This window comes from Geotrypetes seraphini, chromosome 4 (genome assembly GCF_902459505.1).
Source record: "Geotrypetes seraphini chromosome 4, aGeoSer1.1, whole genome shotgun sequence".
Classification (NCBI taxonomy): Eukaryota; Metazoa; Chordata; class Amphibia; order Gymnophiona; family Dermophiidae; genus Geotrypetes; species Geotrypetes seraphini.
This window is the reverse complement of record NC_047087.1, coordinates 163832825-163856631: the sequence shown is the minus strand read 5'-3', so window position 1 is coordinate 163856631 and position 23807 is coordinate 163832825. Positions and strand designations below refer to the sequence as shown.

Sequence of the window (23807 nt, the reverse complement as noted above, 5' to 3'; positions counted from 1 at the left end):
TATAAGTCTGGTAATGGATTTAAAAAGATCTCTAAAGAGTTTGACATTAGCCATTCCAAGGTTCAGAAAATAGTGTACAAGTGGAAGACTTTCCAAATAACTGCCAACATGTTCAGGTCTGGTAATCCAAGCAAGTTGACTCCCAAAGCCGACTGTAAAATGCTAAAAGAAGTCTCCAAAACCCCTAAAATGTCATCACAGGACCTACAATAGGCTCTTGCTACTGTTGATGTGAAAGTGTATGCCTCTACAATCAGAAAGAGACTGCACAAATTTAACTTGCATGGGAGGTGTGCAAGAAGGAAACCTTTGCTCTCTAAAAGAAACATCAATGCCAGACTGAAGTTTGCCAAAGAGAACGTAGACAAACACCAGGACTTCTGGAAAAGTCGTCTATGGACAGATGAGTCTAAAACTGAATTATTTGGACACCAGAAAAAAAGGACATGTTTGGCATACACCAAACAACATTCCAGAATCTCATACCAACTGTGAAGCATGAAGGTAAAAGTGTCATAGTTTGGAGATGCTTTGCTGCAGCAGGACCTGGCCAGCTCACTATCATAGAATCCACCATGAATTCTACCGTGTATCAAAGGGTGCTAGAGGAACATGTGAGACCATCTGTAAGAAAATTAAAGCTAAGCAGAGCAGGACCCTGCAACATGACAATGACCCAAAACATACCAGTAAATCCACCAAGGACTGGCTGAAAACTAAGAAATGGAGAGTCCTGGAGTGGCTGAGTCAAAGCCCTGATCTTAATCCCATGGAGATGCTGTGGGGTGATTTGTAATGAGCTGTACATGCAAGAAACCCCTCAAACATCTCACAGCTGAAAGAATTCTGCATTGAGGAGTGGCCAAACTTTCCTCAGACTGATGTCAGAGACTGGTAGATGGCTACAAGAAGCGCCTCACTGCAGTTATTTCAGCCAAAGGGGGTAACACTAGCTATTAGGATGTAGGGTGTCCTAATTTATTCCTCAGAGAGAATACAGATTCTTGTGGATATCTTTTGTTTCATGAGTACACCAAGGAAAATGTTTGTTGTTTACCTGCAATTACATCACTTTCTTTTCCAGAGATAAATAAAAAAAAGATTTGGCATCGATATGTGAACGTTTCTTAATGAAGAACTGAATATTTCATGGGGTGTCCTAATTTTTTCTCATGACTGTAAGCTCTGGAATGGTTGTGGTAAGAACGGCTAGCATAGCTGGTTTTAAGTAACGTTTGGACAATTTCCTGGAGGAAAAGTCCATAGTCAGTCATTGAGAAAAACATGGGGGATGCCACTGCTTGTCCTGGATCGGTAGAATGGAATGTTGCTACTCTTTGGGTATTTGCAGGTACTATTGACCAGGAGTGACCACTGTGAGAACGGGCTACTAGGCTTGATGGACCACTGGTCTGACCCAGTAAGGCTATTCTTACGTTCTTATGTACATGGCATAATGGAGCATTAAGGTACTTGCTCAGGGTCACAAGTAGCAGCTATAGGAATCAAACTTGGTTCCTCAGGCTCTCACTCCACTCACTAATCATATGGCTACTTCTCCATGGCAACTGTGGGCTACCCTTTAACTCTATGGTCTATAATATAGCTCTACGTTTTTGCTGCCTATCAGGGAAACAACCAAATCTCAAAGGATTTCATTCCCAAGTATATAGAATTCACATATTCTTCACTTCCAAAGTGAAAAATACATTGACTAAGATGAAAATCTAGTGTGCAAACATAGAAAGGATACGTTCTTGTTCCTGTTGAGAATCGATAACTCGTTCTACATGGCCCATGATGGAGCTCTGTACAGAATCCATATGGTTTGTGAGTCTCTGCATCAGTTCCAGCTGGTTCTCTCTCAATTCTGAGAGTTCCTGCTGCTGGCTTCGCAGCAGGGCCATCAGCTCCTCCTGGAACTCTGAGTTCACCTATGTACAAAACAAACTGATGATTACAACTCTGTGGAAGATTATGTTCTATTTCAAACTCTCCAGTGCACTTTCAATAGGGGTAAATGTACAAGAAAAACAACATTGCTACTTTTAGATGTTTTAGATACTAAAGACAACATTAAGATTCCATGTTCATTCTATTCCTAATGCATGCTAATTTTAATTTTAAAAAACCCTCTCTACCCATTAGAAATCATGATGGATGCATGAAGGAGAAGCTGAAGAGACTATAACATAAGGAATGTGGATCCAAAATTGAAGAAACATGAAGGAAAGATTAACAGCAAGGAAAAAATGGGAATGTGATTGGATAAATAAGGTGAAAACCAGGGAATTGCCAGCAATGAAAATCTCTGAAAAATGTAGGGGAAAACTAAGAGTAATTCACAGTATCAAACTTAACATAACTTCCATATAAAATGGAAACATATATACAGTATTCTTTCCAGCCACCAAGGGCTAACAGGCATCCCAGAATCAGCTTGGAGAAGCATAAACAGGCTGAAACAGTACATAGGCACAGGAAGGACAGGGCAGGAATCTAGAAAGCACAGTTTACTTACCATAACAGGTGTTATCCAGGGACAGTAGGCAGATATTCTCACACATGAGTGACATCACCAACAGAGCCCTGGCACGGACACTTGTAAAGTGAACCGCAACTTTAAAGTTTAGAAAGTTCGCGATCAGCCCACACCGCCCATGCGTGAGTGCCTTCCTGCCCGACATAGGCGTGTGGTTCCTCAGTTAAGATAAGCCAGCTAAGAAGCCAACCAGGGGAGGTGGGTGAGTTGTGAGAATATCTGCCTGCTTTCCCTGGATAACACCTGTTACGGTAAGTAACTGTGCTTTATCCCAGGACAAGCAGGCAGCATATTCTCACACATGGGTGACTTCCAAGCTAACCAGTATGGGATGGTGGGAGTGTTGGCCTTTAAGAAAATAAATTTTCTAAGACTGACTGGCTGAAGTGCCCAGCCCATCTGGAGAAAGACTCCAGACAATGAGAAGTGAAGGTATGGACTGAGGACCAGGTGGCAGTTTCCAGATTTCCTCAATAGGCGTAGATCTGAAGAAAGCTACAGAAGCTGCCATAGCTCGGACTTTGTGAGTTGTAACACGACTCTCCAGGTGCAGTCCAGTCTGAGCATAGCAGAATGATATACATGCAGCTACCCAACTGGAAATCGTTCTTTTGGAAATAGGATGCCCCAACTTGTTAGGATCAAATGAGACAAAAAGTTGGGGAGATGTTCTATGTGGTTTTGTCTTATCGATGTAATAGGCCAAAGTCTGTTTACAGTCCAGAATGTCTAATGACCTTTCCCCTGTATGAGAATGGGGCTTAGGGCAAAAAACTGGGAGAACAATTGACTGATTGAGATGAAACTCCATCACAACTTTTGGAAGAAACTTGGGATGCATATGCAGAACCACTTTATCATGGTGAAAAACTGTGAAGGGTGGATCTACCACCAATGCTTGTAACTCACTGACCCTCCTGGTAGAAGTGAGCAAGATAAGAAAAACAACTTTCCAGGTAAGAAACTTGAGATGAGCCATGGACATTGGTTCAAATGGTGGCTTCATCAACCTGGAAAGAACTACATTAAGGTCCCAGACTACAGGAGGAGGTTTGAGAGGTGGTTTCACATTGAAAAGTCCTTTAATCAATCTGGAGACCAAAGAATGATTAGTAAGAGGCTTTCCCTCGACTGGCATGTGAAAAGTAGTAATAGCACTGAGATGGACTCTGATAGATGTAGATTTGAGTCTAGAGTCAGACAGATGAAGCAGATAATACAACACAAAGCCCACTGACAAGGAAGTGGGATTGTGATGATGAAGGAGTCACCATGAAGAAAACCTAGTCCACTTTTGATGATAACATTGTTGAGTGGCTGGTTTCCTGGAGGCATCAATAATATTGCATACAGGCTGCGAAAGATGTAATTCAGATGGATTCAGCCCAAGAGAAACCAAGCTGTCAGGTGTAACGATTGCAGATTGGGATGTAGAAGCAATTTTTGATTCTGAGTAAGCAGAGTAGAAAAAATTTAAGAGGTATTGGCTCCCTGGAGCTGAGTTGAAGCAGAAGGGATAACCAATGCTACCTGAGCAACCGAGGAGCAATGAGAATCATGGTGGCTGACTCTCGTTTGAGCTTGAACAGAGTCTTTAGTATGAGAGGAGTGGGCGGAAATGCGTATAGAAACATGTTCGTCCAGTTCAGAAGAAAGGCATCTGCTAACAGATGGTGAGGAAAGTATAGTCTGGAGCAGACCTGGGGCAGCTTGTGATTACAAATAAGTCCGCTTGTGGAATGCCCCATTGAGCAAAGATTGGATGAAGAGCTGCAGAGTTGAGAGTCCATTCATGAGGTTGAAGAATTCTGCTGAGAATGTCTGCTAGGGAATTCTTCTCCTCCTGAATATAGACAGCTTTTAAGAAAAGATTGCGAGCTTTTGCCCAAAGCCAGATTTTCTGGGCTTCCTGACATAACAGGAGAGAGCCCGTGCCTCCTTGCTTGTTTATGTAGTACATTGCTACTTGATTGTCTGTGCGAAGGAGGAGGACTTGAGGACTCAAGAGGTGTTGAAAAGCTTTGAGAGCATAATATATTGCTCGGAGCTCAAGCAAATTGATGTGAAATTTGCACACCCTGGCAGACCAATGACCTTGAGTTTGAAGGCCATCCAGGTGCACCCCCCAGGCATAAGGAGATGCATCCGTTGTTATCACCTTTTGGTGAGGGGGTAAGTGAAAAATCAGACCTCTGGAAAGATTGGAAGAGGTCATCCACCATTGAAGCGACTGCAGAAGAGATGATGTGACAGATATATGCTGTGAGAGATGATCTGTTGTTTGAGACCACTGAGAAGCAAGGGTCCACTGAGGAATGCGAAGATGCAGCCTTGCTAGTGGAGTTACATGAACTGTGGAAGCCATGTGACCTAGGAGAACCATCATACATCTCGCCGAGATGATGCAAACCTTCAACATCTGTTAACAGAGGATGAGAAGAGTGTTCAGATGATCTGGAGAGAGAAACGCTTTCATGAGAGTAGTATCGAGGATAGCCCCAATGAATTGCAGACGTTGAATCGGAATTAGGTGAGACTTGGGGAAATTGATTTCGAATCCCAAAGCTTATAGGAAGGAAATGGTCTGAGACGTTGCTAGAACCACTTCCTGCGATCAAGGAGCTAGGCGGAACTAGCAAGAGCAAGCAGGCAGAAGGGGGAGACAGAAGGAGGACAGTAAAAGCAAGAAAGGAACCAGGGGAGGAGGCAAAGAGGAGCAGGAAGCCAGGGGCAGCGATGAGAGTAAGCTCCGCCCATCCCCACCGCGTCGGAAAGTCATCATCCGAACTCCCCCTTAAAAGGGGAAGAGCCAGGGCGCATACAGTGCAGAGATAGAAGGAGCTAGGAGAAACTAGCAAGAGTGAGCAGGCAGAAGGGGGAGAAAGAAGGACAGTAAAAGCAAGAAAGGAGCCGGGAGAGGAGGCAAAGAAGAGCAGGAAACCAGGGGCAGTGGTGAGAGTAAGCTCTGCCCACCCCCACCGCGTCAGAGAGTCATCATCCAAACTCCCCCTTAAAAGGGGAGGAGGGCGGCGAGGGCGAGCGGCAAAGGCGCTCACCTTAGCGAGAGCGCCTTTGCGAAGAGTCTCAAGAAGGGCCGAGTCACTACACCTAAGGACACTAGGGAAGGACAGCAAGGTAAGGATGACAACAAATAGCTAAATAACCAAACAAATATAAAAAGCAAAAACACAGTACATGCAGAGGGAACATACATAGATACGAAACAACAGCAGGAATAGGGAAGTAGCAAACAGCAGGCACAGGAGAACACACACACAACAGCAAAAAAGGTACCAGCGCAATAATAAAGAGCACTCCAGAAAGGCGGACAGCAATGGAAGTAGAAGGAATCCAGAGGATGAGCTTTCCAGTGTACTGTATGGACTGCCATATGTACGATTACCTCCTGTCGGGGAGGCAGTCGTATGTATGTGGTCGGTGTCAGAAACTGAAAAGCTTGAAGAAGGAAGTTAGTCGACTGAAGTACAGGATTCAGGTACTGGAGGGACATTACATCACAGAGGGACATTACATCACAGAAGACCCAGTCAGGACAGCCAAAGACCCTATGAGAGAGAGGCACATCAAGGAACAAGTCAGGGAGCTCGAGAAGTTTATTGAGGAGGCCTACAGGAGGGTGGAAGAACAAGAACAGCATAGGGAAGATGAAGATCCACCCACATGGAATGGAGAACAGGAGCAATCCGACTCCAAGGAAGAAGAAGCCCATAGAGGTATTCCGCAGGAAGGGGAGGCAAGGTCTTGCCGATGCCTAGAAGAGGAAGCAGCGAAGCACACCGAGGACACAGACCTGCAGCTGGAGTGAAAACTGAAAAAAGGAAAGTCTGCGATCCTAGTGGGAGACTCAATCCTAAGGCAAGTAGATAGCCACATAGCAGGAGGGAGAGAGGATCGCCTAGTGACCTGCCTCCCAGGAATAAGAGCAAGAGACATCATCGACAAAATTGAAAGGATCCTAGAAGGAGCAGAGATGGATGAGACTACAGTGATGATCCACATAGGGACAAATGACGTCAGCAGGAGAGACTACAGTAGGAATGCGCTGATAGAACAGTTCAAGATTCTGGGAAGGAAGTTAAAGATGAGGACTCAGAAGATAGCGTTTTCAGAGATCCTACCAGTACCAAGGGCAGATGTGAGGAGGCAGATGGAACTACAATCAATAAATGCATGGATGAAGAGATGGTGTGAGGAAGAGGGGTTCCACTTCGTGAGGAATTGGACAACGTTTTGGGGCAAGAACAAGCTCTTCAGAAGAGTTGGACTACATCTGAGTGCGGCGGGAACAAGACTTCTAGCAAACAACGTCAGGAGAGGAATCGAGCAGGCTTTAAACTAAGAAGAAGGGTAAAGCCTACAGTCAACCAAGTGTCGAGAAGATACTGAGAGGGAAAAATGCTGGGAAGACACACCGGGCAAAAAACAGGAGTTGACAGCTCAAGAGGATGATAAGAAGAACGTAGCGCAGGAAATGAAAATGAAGACTAAAAACACCAGGACTTAAATTGCATGTATACTAATGCAAGGAGCCTAAGGAACAAAATGGGAGAATTAGAAGTCATGGCCAAAAAAGAGAACCTAGACATCTTTGGGGTCTCTGAAACATGGTAGAATGAAGAAAACAAATGGGACATAGTACTGCCGGGGTACAAACTCTATCACGAAGACAGGTCAGGTCAGAAAGGAGGAGGAATAGCCCTATACATAAAGGATAACATACACTCGACCAGAGAAGACACAGCGGCGACAACGACAAATTGGAATCACTATGGGTTAAAATACCGGGAAGAAATGGGCCCGAGATAAAGATGGGCCTGTACTATCGTCCACCTGGGTAATCCAAAGCAAATGATGAAGATATGAAAGCAGAGATGAGACAAGAATGCAAAAGCGGTAACACGATTGTTATGGGAGACATCAACTATCCCGGGATAGACTGGAGTCTTGGAAACTCAAAATGTGCTAGGGAGACCGGATTCCTGGAAGCTATACAGGACTGCTTCATGGAACAGCTCGTCAGAGAACCGACGAGAGGGAATGCCACTCTGGACCTAATCCTCAATTAAACATAAGAACATAAGCAGTGCCTCTGCCGGGTCAGACCAGAGGTCCATCCCGCCCAGCAGTCCGCCCCCGCGGCGGCCCAACAGGTCATGACCTGCCTTAATCACCAGAAGGGGCCCCCTTGCCCCCTAGGTTTCTCATCGAAGTCCTATCTTCCCATCAATGTCCTAACCCTCCGGCCTTGCACCTGCATGACCTGGTGAGCTGTCTATACTTATGCAACACCCCAGCACCTCCCTCAGTACCCCACGATCCCCTTTTCCCTCAGGAATCTGTCCAATCCCTGTTTGAATCCCTGTACTGTACTCTGCCGGATCACTTCCTCCGGGAGCGCATTCCATTTGTCCACGACCCTTTGGGTGAAGAAAAACTTCCTTGCATTTGATTTGAACCTATCCCCCTTCAGTTTCTCTGAGTGCCCCCTCGTACCTGTCGTCCCTTTTAGTCTGAAGAACCTGTCCCTGTCCACCCTCTCTATGCCCCTAAGTATTTTGAAGGTCTCTATCATATCCCCCCTGAGCCTCCTCTTTTCCAGAGAGAAGAGCCCCAGTTTATCCAGCCTCTCAGCATATGGGCAGTTTTCCAGCCCTCTTACCAGTTTCGTTGCCCTCCTTTGGACTCTCTCAAGAACTGCCATGTCCTTCTTGAGGTGCGGCGACCAATATTGAACGCAGTATTCCAGATGTGGGCGCACCATCGCTCGATACAGCGGCATGATGACTTCTCGCGTCCTGGTTGATATGCCCCTCTTGATGATGCCCAGCATCCTGTTGGCTTTCTTCGAGGCTGCTGCACACTATGCGGATGGTTTCATGGATGGATCCACTAGCACACCCAAGTCTCTCTCAAGTCCGGTGTCTTCCAGCAATCTCCCCCCCATTTTATACTCGAACAACGGGTTCTTTTTCCCTATGTGCATGACCTTGCATTTATCTACGTTAAAGCGCATTTGCCATTTGTTTGCCCAGTCCTCCAGCTTATCGAGGTCCCTTTGCAGTTCCTCACACTCCTCCCTGGTCCTAACTCTGGCGCAGAGCTTGGTATCGTCTGCAAATTTTATAACCTCACACTTTGCCTCCGTTTCCAGGTCATTGATAAATATGTTGAAGAGTAGCGGCCCCAGCACCGATCCCTGCGGCACACCGCTCGTGACTCCCCGCCAGTCAGAATATTGGCCCTTTACTCCGACCCTCTGTAGTCTACCTGACAGCCAGTGCTTGATCCATCTGTGTTCATCCCCGCCCACCACGTGGTTCCACAGCTTCCTAAGCAGCCTTTCATGTGGCACCTTGTCAAAGGCCTTTTGAAAATCGAGGTAAATGATGTCTATGGGTTCCCCTTTGTCCACCTGACTGCTTATTGCCTCAAAGAAGTACAGAAGGTTTGTCAGGCACGACCTTCCCTTACAGAATCCGTGCTGGCTTGTCCGCAGTAGGCCATTTTTCTCGATGTGCTCGCAAATGCTGTCCTTGATCATTGCTTCCACCATCTTCCCTATAACTGAAGTCAGGCTCACCTCTTGATCCCTTCTTAAAGATAGGTGAGACATTCGCCAGTTTCCAGTCCTCTGGTACCTCTCCAGTTTTCAAGGATAGGTTGCAAACATGCTGGATTGCGCCCGCTATTTCCTGACTTAGTTCCTTTAGAACCCTTGGGTGGATCCCGTCCGGTCCCGGTGATTTGCCGCTTTTCAGTCTGTCAATCTGCTTGAGGACATCCTCCCGACTTACCTCTATATGCCCCAATCTTTTGGCCTGCTCCCCACTCATGAGCTCCTCTGAGTCCGGTATATTGGACGTGTCCTCGCTCGTGAAGACCGACGAGAAGAACGTGTTCAACCTCTCAGCTACCTCTTTATTCTCCTTAATCACTCCCTTCCTATCCCCATCGTCCAATGGCCCCACCTCCTCTCTCACTGGTTGCTTCCCCTTTACGTAACTGAAGAATGCCTTGAAGTTTTTCGCCTCCCTGGCCAGCCCCTCCTCGTATTTCCCTTTTGCTTTTCTAATCTCTCGGTGGCATTCCTTTTGGCATTTCCTGTGCTCCTGGTGATTTTCCTCCGTTGGATCCCTTTTCCATTTCCGGAAGGACACTTTCTTGTCACTAATTACCTTCTTTACTTCATGTGTCATCCAAACCGGGTCTTTTGGCTAAGAGGACTGCAAAGGAAGTGGAAGTAGTGGGACTGCTGGGAAACAGCGATCACAATATGATCAAGTTCAAGGTTGAAGTAGGAATATCGAAGGGGAAGAGAACCACAGCGATGACTTTGAACTTCAAGAAAGGAAACTACGAAGCGATGAGAGTAATGGTAAGAAAGAAACTTAGGAGCAGCTCAAGGAAATCACAGACTGTAGAGCAAGCATGGTCATTATTCAAGGACAAGGTGAGCGAAGCGCAAAATCTGAATATCCCCAGATTTAGAAAAGGATACAAAAAGAACCGAACTAAAGACCTGGCTTGGATAACTAAAGAAGTGAAGAAAGCGACAGGAGACAAGAAATATTCATTCCGGAAATGGAAAAAGGACAAAACTGGGGAGAACTGGAAAGAGTACAGGAAGCATCAAAAGGAATGTCACCTCGTAGTCAGAAGAGCAAAAAGAGAATATGAAGAGAAACTAGCCACGGAAGTGCAAAATTTCAAACCGTTCTTCAGATATATTAAAGGGAAGCAGCCGGCAAGGGAGGAAGTGGGACCGCTGGATGACGGAGATAGGAAAGGAGTGATGAAGGAGAAAGAAGTGGCGGATAGACTAAGCATGTTCTTTTCGTCAGTATTTACAAAAGAGGATACATCCAACGTGCCGGAACCTGAAAAAATTTTCACAGATCAAGCAGAAAAATTAACATCAATGGAGATAAGCCTCGAGGACGTACATAAGCAGATAGACGGAATCCACCCTAGGGTTTTGAAAGAACTAAAGGAGGAAATAGCAGAACTACTACAGCAAGTTTGTAGCCTATCCCTGAAAACAGGTGTGATCCCGGAGGACTGGAGGATAGCTAATGTTACGCCCATCTTTAAAAAAGGATCGAGAGACTGGTAAGTCTGACTTCGGTTTCGGGGAAGATGGCGGAAGCGCTGATAAAAGACAGCATCGATGAGCATCTAGAAACAAACTGATGAAAACAAGCCAGCATGGCTTCTGCAAGGGAAGATCGTTCCAAACAAATTTATTGCACTTCTTTGAAGGAATTAACAAACAAATGGACAAAGGGGACCCCTAGACATCGTATACTTGGATTTCCAAAAAGCCTTTGACAAGGTAACCCATGAACGCCTACTACGGAAACTGAAGAACCATGGGGTGGAAGGAGACGTACATAGATGGATCAAATATTGGTTGGCGGGTAGGAAGCAAAGGGTATGAGTGAAGGGCCACTACTCTGACTGGAGGAGGGTCACGAGCAGTGTTCCACAGGTGTCGGTACTCGGGTCGCTGCTGTTCAATGTATTTATAAACGATCTAGAAACAAGGACGAAGTGCGAAGTAATAAAATTCGCAGACAACACCAAATTATTTAGTGGAGTTGGGACTAAAGAGGACTGCGAGGAATTACAAAGGGACCTGAACAAACTGGAAGAGAGGGCGATGAGATGGCAGATGAAGTTTAATGTAGAGAAATGTAAAGTCTTACATGTAGGAAACAGAAACCTGAAGTACAGCTATACGATGGGAGGGCTGGTAATGGGCGAAATTACCCAAGAATAGGACTTGGGGGTAATACATAGAAACATAGAATATGACGGCAGAAAAGGGCTGTAGCCCATCAAGTCAGCCCACGCTAATGACCCACCCCCAGACTTCACCCGGCTAGAGATCCCACATACATATCCCATTTCTTTTTGAAATCGAGCACGCTGCTGGCGTTAATCACCTGCAATGAAAGTTCATTCCAATGATCGACTACCCTTTCGGTAAAGAAATACTTCCTGGCGTCGCCATGAAATTGCCCACCTTTGATTTTCAGCGGATGACCAATTGTGGTTGAAGGTCCTTTAAGAAAGAAGATATCGTCTTCCACCTCGATGCGGCCCGTGATATATTTAAAAGTCTCAATCATGTCCCCCTCTTTCTACGTTCCTCGAGCGAGTATAGTTGCAGTTTATTCAGTCTTTCCTCATATGGGAGGTTCTTGAGTCCCGAGACCATCCTGGTGGTCATTCGCTGAACCGACTCGATTCTCCGCACATCTTTTTGATAATGTGGTCTCCAGAATTGAACACAATATTCAAGATGAGGTCTCACCATGGATCTGTACAGGGGCATTATGACTTCGGGCCTCCGGCTGACGAAACCTCTACGGATGTATCCCACCATTTGTCTAGCCTTGGATGCAGCTTTCTCCACCTGCTTGGCAGTTTTCATGTCTTCACTAATGATTACTCCCAAATCACATTCTGCCCTAGTCCTAGCTAAGGTCTCACCATTCAGAGTGTAATTTCTGCACGGGTTTTTGCTGCCAAGGTGAATGACCTTACATTTTTTGGCATTAAAGCCTAGCTGCCAAGTCGAGGACCAATGTTCCAATAAGAGCAGGTCCTGTTCCATACTGTCGGGCAAGGTGCTGTTATCTACTATGTTGCATAGTTTGGCGGCGGCGGCGAATAGTGTTATTTTACCTTGAAGCCCTTGAGTCAGGTCTCTTATGTATATGTTGAAAAGGATCGGTCCCAAGACCGATCCCTGTGGCACTCCACTGGTCACCTCCGATGTATTGGAGGGGGTACCGTTAACCACTACCCTCTGGATTCTACCGCTTAACCAGTCATTGACCCATGTCGTCAATATCACTCCCAATCCCATCGAAGTCATTTTGCTTAACAATCTGCGGTGCGGGACGCTATCAAAAGCTTTGCTGAAGTCCAAGTACACGATGTCTAGAGACTTCCCCATATCCAGTTTCCTTGTAACTCAGTCAAAGAAGCTGATCAGATTGGATTGACAGGACCTTCCCTTTGTGAATCCATGCTGCTGGGGATCCTGTAGATTCTCCTCGGTCAGAATCGTATCTAATTCGTGTTTAATAAGCCTTTCCATGAGTTTGCTCACTATTGAGGTGAGACTGACCGGTCTGTAATTCGCAGCCTCCGTTCTGCAACCTTTTTTGTGCAATGGAATGACGTTAGCTGTTTTCCAGTCCATGGGGACTTTTCCGGTACTTAGGGAAAGACTGAACAGCACGGATAGCGGTTCCGCCAGGACATCACACAACTCCCTAAGAATCCTAGGGTGTAGATTGTCCGGTCCCATGGCTTAGTTCACCTTGAGTTTTGATAGTTCACCATGGACGCTGCTGGATGTAAACTTGAAATTTTGAAATGGGTCTTCCGAGGTTTGCCTTGCCTGCAGTTGTGGACCGGTCCCCGGCGCCTCACAAGTAAAGACTGAGCAAAAGTATTCATTTAGTAGTTTGGCTTTATCAGAATCCATTTTTGCATAGGTCCCGTCTGTTTTCCTGAGACGTACTATCCCATCTGTGTTTCGTTTCCTGTCGCTAATGTATCTGAAGAAGGATTTATCCCCCTTTTTAATGTTTTTCGCTAGTTGTTCTGTTTGAATCTTGGCCTCTCTGACTGCCGCTTTGACTGCTTTAGACCTGGTCAGATAGTCTTCTTTTGACACCCTGTTTCCAGTATGCTTGTAGGAAATAAAAGCTTTTTTCTTTTCCTTGACAAGATCCGAGATCTCTGCAGAGAACCACTGGGGCTTGTTCTTCCTCCGTTGTTTGCTTACTGTTTTTGTATAGCGGTTTGTTGCCTCATGCAAGGTGCATTTCAGGATTGACCACATAGCCTCTACATTATTGGTTTCAGCTTGGTTTTGTAGCGCCTGATGGACGAAGTCTCCCATGCGTTTAAAGTCAGTGCCCCGAAAGTCGAGGACCTTTGTTGCTGTGTTTGATCTAGTGAAGCCTATCTTGATGTTGAACCATACCATGTTGTGGTCGCTGGAGGCTAGTGTATCACCTACCGAAACTTCTGAAACGCTTTCTCCGTTGGTGAGTATCAGGTCCAGTGTCGCCTGATCTCTGGTGGGCTCCAGCACCATTTGTTTGAGTCGCGCCCCTTTTATGGAGGTTAAAAGCCTTCTGCTGCCGCTGGTAGTAGCGGAAAGTGTCTTCCAATCAGCATCAGGCATATTGAAGTCCCCTAGCAGAACCGTGTCCCCGCGTAAAGTGATGTTCTCAATGTCTTTGATTAGTTCCACAATGAAGCAGTCGGCACAGTGCGCAGCGGCCTCTAAGAAGGCGAATAGAATGCTAGGTATTATCAAGAAAGGCATTACAACCAGATCGAAAGAGGTCATCCTGCTGTTGTATCGGGCAATGGTGCGTCCGCATCTGGAGTACTGCATCCAATATTGGTCGCCGTACCTTAAGAAGGATATGGCAATACTAGAGAGAGTTCAGAAAAGAGCAACACGATTGATAAAAGGTATGGAAAACCTTTCATATGCTGAGAGATTGGAGAAACTGGGGCTCTTTTCCCTGGAAAAGAGGAGACTTAGAGGGGACATGATAGAGACTTACAAGATCATGAAGGGCATAGAGAAAGTGGAGAGGGACAGATTCTTCAAACTTTCAGAAACTACAAGAACGAGAGGGCATACGGAAAAATTAAGAAGGGACAGATTCAGAACCAATGCTAGGAAGTTTTTCTTCACCCAAAGGGTGGTGGATGTCTGGAATGCGCTTCGAGGGTGTGATAGGACAGGGTACGGTATCGGGGTTCAAGAAGGGATTGGATGAATTCCTGAAGAAAAAAGGGCTAGAAGGGTATAGATAGAGGATCACTATACAGGTCCTGGACCTGATGGGCCACCGTTTGAGCGGACCGCTGGGCAAGATGGACCTCTGGTCTGACCCAGCAGAGGCACTGCTTATGTTCTTATGATCAACCAGCCGTCCAGGTAAGGAAAGACTTGAAGACCGAAGGATCAGAGATATGTGGCCACAACAATCAGGCACTTCGTGAAGACTCTGGTAGAAGATGCCAGGCCGAAAGGAAGAACCTTTTACTGATAATGACATCCATTCACTTGGAAATGAAGGTATTTGCGGTGAGCCTGATGAATTGGTATATGTGTGTAGGCTTCTTTGAGATCCAGACAACGTAGCCAGTCGTTCTGATCCAGAAGTGGATAAAGAAGGGCAAGGGGGAGCATCTGAAATTTTTCTTTGACTAGAAATTTGTTGAGATCCTGAATGGGTTGTATACCTCCCTTCTTAGGAATTAAAAAATATCAGGAGTAGAATCCCTGATTCTGCTGATATAGAGGAACTTCTTCAATGGCATTTAGAAGAAGGATGGATTGAATCTCCTGACTGAGAAGAGAAGACTGTGCAGGTTCTGAAATAGACTCTCCTGGAGGATGATCCGGAGGTAGGGTATGAAAGTGACGAGCATTCCCCTGCCGAATGATGTCTAGAACCCAGAGATCTGTAGTGATGAGCTCCCACCGGTTGATGTACTATTGAAGCCATCCTCTGATCGGCTGAGGCAGAGATTTGAGAATGGGAACTGTGGCTATGCTCTTGAGGAACAAAAAGGCTGTGTAGGCTTTTGTTGAGCAGCCTGTTGTTTAGGTTGTTGACGTGGTTGCTGCTTGCGTTGCTAAGAAGAAGTAGGCCTGAAAATACAAGGTGGTTGAGGCTTTTTCTTTGGTTTGACCAATGTATCCCACCTGGTCTCATGGGCAGACAATTTTTGAGTAGCAGTATCCATGGATGGTCCAAAAAGTTCATCCCCAAGACACGGAGCATTAGCTAAACTAGTGGTTCCCAACCCTGTCCTGGAGGACCACCAGCCAGTCAGGTTTTCAGAACATCCCTAATGAATACACATGGAGCAGATTTGCAGGCCCACCTCCTCCATTATATGCAAATCTCTCTCATGCTTATTCATTTTGGCTATCCCAAAATCCCAACTGGCTTGTGGTCCTCCGGGACAGGGTTGGGAACCACTGTGCTAAACAATCTTGGTGGTGGGAACCAGGCAAGGCGTTTCATAGCTACAGACATGGCTGCTGCTCGTGAAGTAAGCTCGAACGTGTCATAGGTAGAACGAACCATATACCTCCTCAATTGCAAAACTGTAGAAATAAGATTTTGAAAAGCTTGAGTTTTGTGTGAGGGAATATAATTTTGAAAATTTGAAAACTGCTTAACCAGATGTATCAGGTAGAATGAAAAGTGGAAATTATAGTTTCCAGCTCGGTTCGCCAACATTGCATTTTGGTAAAGGCGTTTACCGAATTTGTCCATTGCTTTACCCTCTCTGCCAGGAGATACAGAAGCGTAGATACTAGCCTCTGCAGACTTCTTCAAGGTCGATTCTACCACAAGAGACTCATAAAGAAGCTGAGGTTTATCAAATCCAGTAATAGGAACCATTCTATATGATGAGTCAAGTTTTCTAGGAGCCACCGGAATAGAAAGTGGAGTTTCCAGATTTTTGTAGAAAGTCTCAAGCAAAATGTCATGAACAGGAAGCTTCAGCAGTTCTTTTGGTGGCTGGTTATAGTCTAGAGCTTCCAAGAACTTTTTACTATACTTGGAGTCTGCCTCTAGTGGAATGGAAAGGACCTCAGACATTTGCTGAAGAAACCTTGCAAAAGAGGACCTCTCAGAAAAAGCAGCAGGTTGATAAGAACACTGAGGTGAATCTGAACTATCAGAATCCTCATTATCAGATGAGAGTGGTTCCTGCTCCGAGTCTCCCAATAAGTCTGAGTCCTGAATGGAATGAGGACAGTGCCGAAGACTCGTTGCCAAAGGCTCAATATGTTTCATCTTAAGAGAAGCCTTCTGGGACCACATCGGCGTCGCCTCTCTAGATGTTTGTGTCAAGCACAAGTTCAAGTTTATTGGCATTTGATGAATCGCTTATTCGATATACTAAGCAATGAACAAAATTATTTTAAAAAAAGGTTAAATTATATAAAGACAAACCAAATAACAAAATTATTTAATATAATACAAACATGAATAGGAAGGGAAGGAGGAAAAGTTACAATTTTTATCTCAGAAGAAATAAACAAGGAAGGAAAAAACAAGAGGGAATGGGGGAGGTAGAAACTTAAGAACATTTAGATTTGTGATAAATTTAAATGTTAAAAGCATCTTTAAAAAGATAAGATTTTAAGGATTTTTAAAAAATGTAAGATCTTTTTCGTTTTTAATGTATTGTGGCAAAGAGTTCCACCATTGGGGACCCATTACGGAGAACATATCTGATCTTCTCATACCTACTATTTTCAAGGAAGGGACAGATAAGAGATTTTGGTATGATGACCGAAGTGGACGTAAAGTGTTATGGGGTATTAACTTTCTGGCTATGAATTGGGGTTCATTAAAAGTTAAAGTTTTAAATATAAGCAGCTTGACCTTAAAGGAGATGCGATGGCTGATTGGAAGCCAGTGGGCATCGATCATCAATGGCGTAACATGGTCATATTTCTTGGCGTTGTATATTAACTTGATTGCTGCGTTTTGTATGATCTGCAGTCTTCTTTTTTCTTTTTGGGAGATATTGAGTAAAAGTGCATTACAATAATCTATTTTTGCTATAATCAAAGAGTGAATCAGTATTTTAATTGATTTGGGGCTAAGAAATTTGGCGGTAGATCGGATCAAACGTAACTTATAGAAACAAGTTTTAACTATGTAAGAAATATGTTCATGATAAAGTAATTTATCGTCAATTATAACCCCAAGAATTTTCACAGTGGAAACTAAGTTTAAGGGGGTATTATTAAGGACAAATGGGGTCTTCAAGTCTATGTCCTTTTTCCAAGTGAAGAGCATTGTTTTGGTCTTTTTTATGTTTAATGCCAATTTGTTTGAATAAGCCAGTTTTGAATTATTTCTAGTTTTTTATTGATCGATGAGATGTCATCATTATTTTCTGGATCTAATGGGTGAATAAGTTGAATGTCATCAGCGTAAGAGACTGGTGCCGTGGAGTGAGATCAATCGACTCCTGTGTCAATGGTCCCAACACCGGTGGAGCATCAACCTGAGGTGTGGTGGTGTCGCTGTCTGCTTAAATTGAACCGTCACCTGGAGAGCTGATGTCAGCCTAGGTTGGAGTGTGGCCATAAATTGGGTCGGCACCAGCATTTGAAAATGCTCACCCAATTCCTCCCTAAACAAATTATTAATTCTCTGCTTAAGGGAGAGCACCGGTAGCACTGTTTTTTTCACCAGTACCCCTGGTGCAGCACTCTGGTCTGGTGATGAGGAAGCCGATGTCGAGGCACTCACTGAGATTGGAACTGGGCACTTACGGGACTTTTTTGAGGTCGGCATGACTCAACTCAATGCCATTTTGACCTAAGTCCTAGAAGAGGTAGAGGAAGGCTTCTTAGCCGGCTTACCCACAGGAGGTTGCGACATCAGAGATTTTTCTGCAATTGTCAATATATGCGGTGTCGTCTTGGTTGGTGCCACTGGTGTTGGTATTTATGTCGATTCCCCCTCCATAGCAACCCTGAACAATAACTTCTGTTGAAGAAGGCAGTTTTTCAAAGTCCTCTTTTGAAGAGAAGAACACCAGGTACAGGTTTCCGGGCGGTGCTCTGGTCCCAAACACTAGAGACATCAGCTATGTGGGTCAGTGACAGACTTGAACCGCAAGGTAATGGCAGAATGAAATCACTACATAGTAACATAGTAGATGACAGCAGATAAAGATCCGAATGGTCCATCCAGTCTGCCCAACCTGATTCAATTTAAATTTTTTAAATTTTTTTTCTTAGCTATTTCTGGGCAAGAATCCAAAGCTCTACCCGGTACTGTGCTTGGGTTCCAATTGTCGAAATCTCCGTTAAAACCTACTCCAGCCCATCTACACCCTCCCAGCCACTGAAGCCCTCCCCAACCCATCCCCCATCAAATGGCCATACACAGACACAAACACAGACCGTGCAAGTCTGCCCCAGTTGGCCTTAGTTCAATATTTAATATTATTTTCTGATTCTAGATCCTCTGTAATGTAATGTAATATGGGCAGAGTACAATGACCGCACTTCTTAAATCCCATCTGCTGTTGTGACATCAACAGAAAGACAGCCTTGGTAAAATCAAAGTTAGAGGCCAAGGTGGTACAACAGGCCCTGCCGGCCCGAACCCGTGAGAAAGAGAAAAAGATGGTATTTTTACAATTTACTGAAGGTAAACTTAACAGAAATAAAATAAAAATAATACAAAAATGAGTGAAAAGTCACTGACGCGAGAAGGCAATGAAAAGTTTTGAACAGCCATTGAAACATGTCTTCTTAGCTCTGTGGAAACGAAGAAACTGAGTGAACACGTGCCTACGTCTGGTGGGAAGGCACTCACGCCTGCACAGTGCAAGCTGATTGCGAACTTTCTAAACTTTAAAGTTGCAATTCATTTTTCAAGTGTCTGTGCCGGGGCTCTGTTGGTGATGTCACCCATGTGTGAGAATATGCTGGGATAATGTCTCACCTATCTATTGGAAAAGAGCTTACCAGGTTAAGTACATAATCTCTTTTTCCAGTGCAATAGGGCAGGCTTGCTGCACTGATTCGTAAGACTGAGGACCCAAAGGCAGAGTCCTGTCTCACTGCCACATACACTCTGTAAAACTTGGAAAACGTGTAGGGAAGACCACATTGCCTGCAAATCTCCTCAGGGGAGATAGCTCTAGCTTCAGCCAATGACGAAGTCGAACTCCTAGTAGAATATACTTTGATGGAAACAGGGGACTGTTTCCCAGAAAGAATGTAGGCTGATGAAATAGCCCTATGGATCCATCTGGAAATCGTGGCCTTGGAGGCAGGAGCTCCCTGTTTAACCTAAACAGTCAGCACAAACCAATGGTCAGAGACGTTAGTGACATCCAGATAATGTAGCAGCACTCTGCGTACATCTAGTTTCTTCAGGAGGCAATCCTGTGTCCAGGAACCAATAGGCTGAAAGATAGGCAAACAGACTTCATAATTAACATGGAAAGTCAAAACCATCTTTGGCAGGAAGGAAGGAACCCCGGTCTCCAAGATATGGAGGAATGGTTCTCTGCAAGAAAGAGCCTATAGTTCCGACACACGTTGCACCAAAGTAATGGCAACCAGAAAAACGGTCTTGAGCATCAAGTCTAAGAGGGAAGCTCATGAAGGGGCTCAAAGGGAGCCTTGGTAAGGCTAGACAACACCAAGTTAAGGTCCTAGGAAGTGAATGGTTGTTTAACCAGCAGTCTGACATGAAGAACCCCCTTCAAAAATCTAGCAACATCAGGATGAGATGCCACAGTAAGGCCTTGTCCAGGCCAGCCTGAAGAAAAGCAAGAATCACCAAGATCGGAGCTGAAGAAGGCTGCACCTGGTCATGAGTGCACCAATGTTGGAAGGCTTTCCACACCTTAGTGTAAGCAGAAACTGTGGACGACTTCTTAGACTTGAGAAGAATATCAATAATAACAGCACAATATCCTTTGTGTTCTAAGGCTGCGCTCTCAAGAGCCATGCCATAAGAACAAAGCAACCTAGATCTTCCATGCAGACCGAACCCTGCGTAAGCAGGTCCGGATGGGCGCACAGCTGAAGGCTGCGACCCCTGCGCAGATGCATCAGATCTGAGTACCACGGTCTGGTAGGCCAATCTGGAGCCACCAGAATGATGTGGCTTGGATGGACTGTGATCCACCAAATGACCCGGCCTATCATTGGCTAAGGAGGAAAGACATACAGGAGAATCTCCTGAGGCCATGGCTGCACCAGAGCAGTGTTTTTCAACCTTTTTACACCCGTGGAACAGCAGAAATAAAAGAATTATTTTGTGGACCGGCAAACTACTAGAACTAAAATTTAAAAACCCCATTTCTGCCCCATCTCCGCAAGCTCAGTCCGCGCAAATCATCTGATCCCATCCGCACAAGCCTCAGTTATGATTTTATATTGAATGTATTTTATTAAAGTATAAAAAGAAACAATATTCTGTACAATTGTCATTTTATAAATACAAATAATACAGAGCAAGGATCAACAAAACCTTGTCTCCCCTCCCCTTCACATATATCCCCTCTACTATCAAGAAAACGGAACAAGCCAAATTATTACAGAATGCTACACAGAAATATCATGCTAACAGAATACTGAAGTCACACATGACAGGAATAGTTTTAGGGGAGTGCAACTAGGGCTACTGCCTCCTGGCCCTAAGCCATCTGGAAGCTAAAGAAGCACTGCCTGGGCTTTGCAGTCCCCAGTTATGTCTAACACCAGCTCTAGCAGGATATATATTTCAAATCAGATATATTCTAATCACAAAATAGAAATAAAATTATTTTTTTCTACCTTTTGTCGTCTCTGGTTTCTGCTTTCATCTTCTTTTCACTCTCTTCCTTCCAGCGTCTGCCCCTTCCATCCACTGTCTGCCCTCTCCCCCTTCCATCCAGCCTGTGCTCCCTCTCTCCTTTTTACATGATTCATTCCAGCTTCAGTGCTCTCTTCATTTTTATCTCTCCTACATCAGATCTACCATCATTGTCCCTCTCTGCTTATTTTTTTGCTGACCCCTTCCTATCATCAATCTCTCTACTTTCTCATGCCTGTCTCTCCCCTTCCCCTCCTCTAATCTCCCTGCCAGCTGTTTCCTTCCTTTTTTCATTCTCCCTTCCCTCCTCCTCCTGTCCAGGAGTAACTCTCTTCCCTTCCTCCCCTCCCAGCAGCATCTCTCCTTCTCCCTCTCGAGTAGCAGCTGTCCCTTTTTTTCCCTTGCCCAGCAGCTTCCCTTCAGGTCCAGTAGCAGCTGTCCCTTTTTTCCCTTACCCAGCAGCTTCCCTTCAGGTCCAGTAGCAGCTGTCCCTTTTTTTCCCTTGCCCAGCAGCTTCCCAGACTCCTTTCCCTCCTCCCCTCCCAGCAGCATCTCTTCTTCTCCCTCTCCAGTAGCAGCTGTCCCTTTTTTCCCTTGCCCAGCAGCTTCCCTTCAGGTCCAGTAACAGCTGTCCCTTTTTTCCCCTTGCCCAGCAGCTTCCCTTCAGGTCCAGTAGCAGCTGTCCCTTTTTCCCTTGCCCAGCAGCTTCCCAGACTCTTTTCCTTCCTCCCCTCCCAGCAGCATCTCTTCTTCTCCCTCTCCAGTAGCAGCTGTCCCTTTTTTTCCCTTGCCCAGCAGCTTCCCAGACTCCAATAGTGGCTTTCTCCCCTCTGCAGCTCTCCTTTACTTCCCAGCGCAGTGATTCAGGAAGGCAGCCTCGGGTCCTTTGTTGGGTCGTGCCGCCTCTGAGGAAAGGAAGTTGCATCATCAGAGGCAGCCAAGACTCAGCAAAAGCCCCGAGGCTGCCTTCGTGAATCGCTGCGCTGGGAAGTAAGGAAGAGCTGCAGAGGGGAGAAAGCCACTGTCGGAGGCTCCCCAAGATCTCTCTGGCCCAGCGCGGACTTCAGCTGTTGATCTTGCCGGCCCTGCGCGGACCGGCAGGAAATTGAATTGAATCAATATCGCCGGCCCTGCGCGGACCGGCAAAAATTTCCTGCAGACCGGCGGTTGAAGAACAGTGCACTAGAGCATCGAGCCCCTCGCTTCCGGGCTTGGATCTTTGACTGAAGAAGCAATCAATTTTCTTGTTTCTTGTCAAGGCCATGAGGTTGAAGCGGAGCTGACCCCAGTGCTGCACTATGGCTCGGAATGACACTGTAGACAGGGCCCACTCACCCAGATCCAGAGTCTGTCTGCTAAAGAAGTCTGAGAAGAAGGGAAAGGGAATGGGGACTTGTATACTGCCTTTTTGTTGTTTTTGGCATTTCAAAGATGACATTCAAAGCAGTGGGCACCAGAGGATTAAGTGACTTTGCCCAGGGTCACAAGGACCTACACCGGGATTTGATCTCACAACCTCTGGTTGCAGAGGCAGCATCTCAACCAATGAGCCACAGCTTGAACATTGCCGACTCTCGCTACATGTGCTGCTGTTTATGCTTGGAAGTGACTTTCTGTTCAAAGAAAAAGAAGACAGGCTTCCTGAGCCAGAGGGGTACTCTTGGTCCCTCCCTGGCAATTGATGTAGGTTACTGCCATTGCATTGCTGAGAAGACCCTGACCGCATGGCCCTCCAGAGTCTTCTGCAATCGCATCAGAGCCAGCCGAATGGCTCTCAGCTCCAACTGGTTGATTGACCATTTCCTCTGAGAGGGCATCCAACACCTCTTAACAGAACAATGATTGAAGTGGGTACCTCAGCCTTGAAGGCTGGCATCTGTCATCACCACGATCCAGAAGGCAAATTGCAGAGGCACACCCCTACAGAGCAACTTTAGGAGAAGCCACCAGTCCATGCTGGCCCAAGCTTCCAGAGTCCAAAGAAGACAGGTCTGTAAGGCATCTCTGTTCAGAGCATAGTGGAAGAGTAAGGTATGCTAAAGAGGATGCTTGTGCGCCCTCGTCCAAGGAACCACATCCAATGTGGCAACCATGGACCCCAGGACTTAAAGATAGTCCCATGCCGAAGGAGCTAGCTGCTTCAGATGAGAAGAAATCTGGACACACAGTTAAGAACATAAGCAGTGCCTCCGCTGGGTCAGACCCGAGGTCCATCATGCCCAGCAGTCCGCTCACACGGCGGCCCATCAGGTCCAGGACCTGCATAGTATCCTTTATCTGTACCCTTCAACCCCCTTTTCCATCAGGAAATCTATCCCCTTCAATCCCCTTTTCCTTCAGGAAATCATCCAATCCCTTCTTGAAACCCAGTAGCGTACTGTCGTATCACACTTTCTGGGAGCACATTCCAGGTGTCCACCACACTATAGGTGAGGAAGAACTTCCTAGCATTGGTTTTGAATCTGTCCCCCCTCAATTTTTCCGAGTGCTCTCTCGTTCTTGTAGTTTTTGAGAGTTTCTGCCTGTGGGCTTCTGGTAGATACATGCAGCCCACAGCCATGTCGAAGAGGACTACCAGATATTCCAGTGACTGCGTAGGCATCAGATTGCTCTTTCTGTAGTTCACAATCCAGCCCAGGTCCTCCAGCACCTGCTCTACCGTGCATCATCCCTTGGACAACGAGGGAGCTCTGATCAGCCAGTCATCTAACCTGGAGACCCATTTTCCGCAGGTAAACTGCAACAACCAGCATCACCTTGGTGAAGGTCTGGGGCACTGTCGCCAGCCCAAAAGGCAGAGCCGAGAATTGGTAATGCTATTCAAGAACATGAAACCA

The 23807-nt window shown here is 45.7% G+C and overlaps 1 protein-coding gene across 4 annotated transcripts in view; it reads right to left on the bottom strand.

Annotated features, from left to right (window-relative positions):
- Positions 1–23807, bottom strand: part of EDC4 (enhancer of mRNA decapping 4) — a 1195251-nt gene that overhangs the window by 288133 nt on the left and 883311 nt on the right. For all 4 annotated transcript variants that reach the window (XM_033940763.1, XM_033940759.1, XM_033940760.1 and 1 more), the window contains one exon: positions 1754–1934. In XM_033940763.1, coding sequence (XP_033796654.1) covers positions 1754–1934 — 181 coding nt within the window. The remainder of the gene's footprint in view (positions 1–1753; positions 1935–23807) is intronic.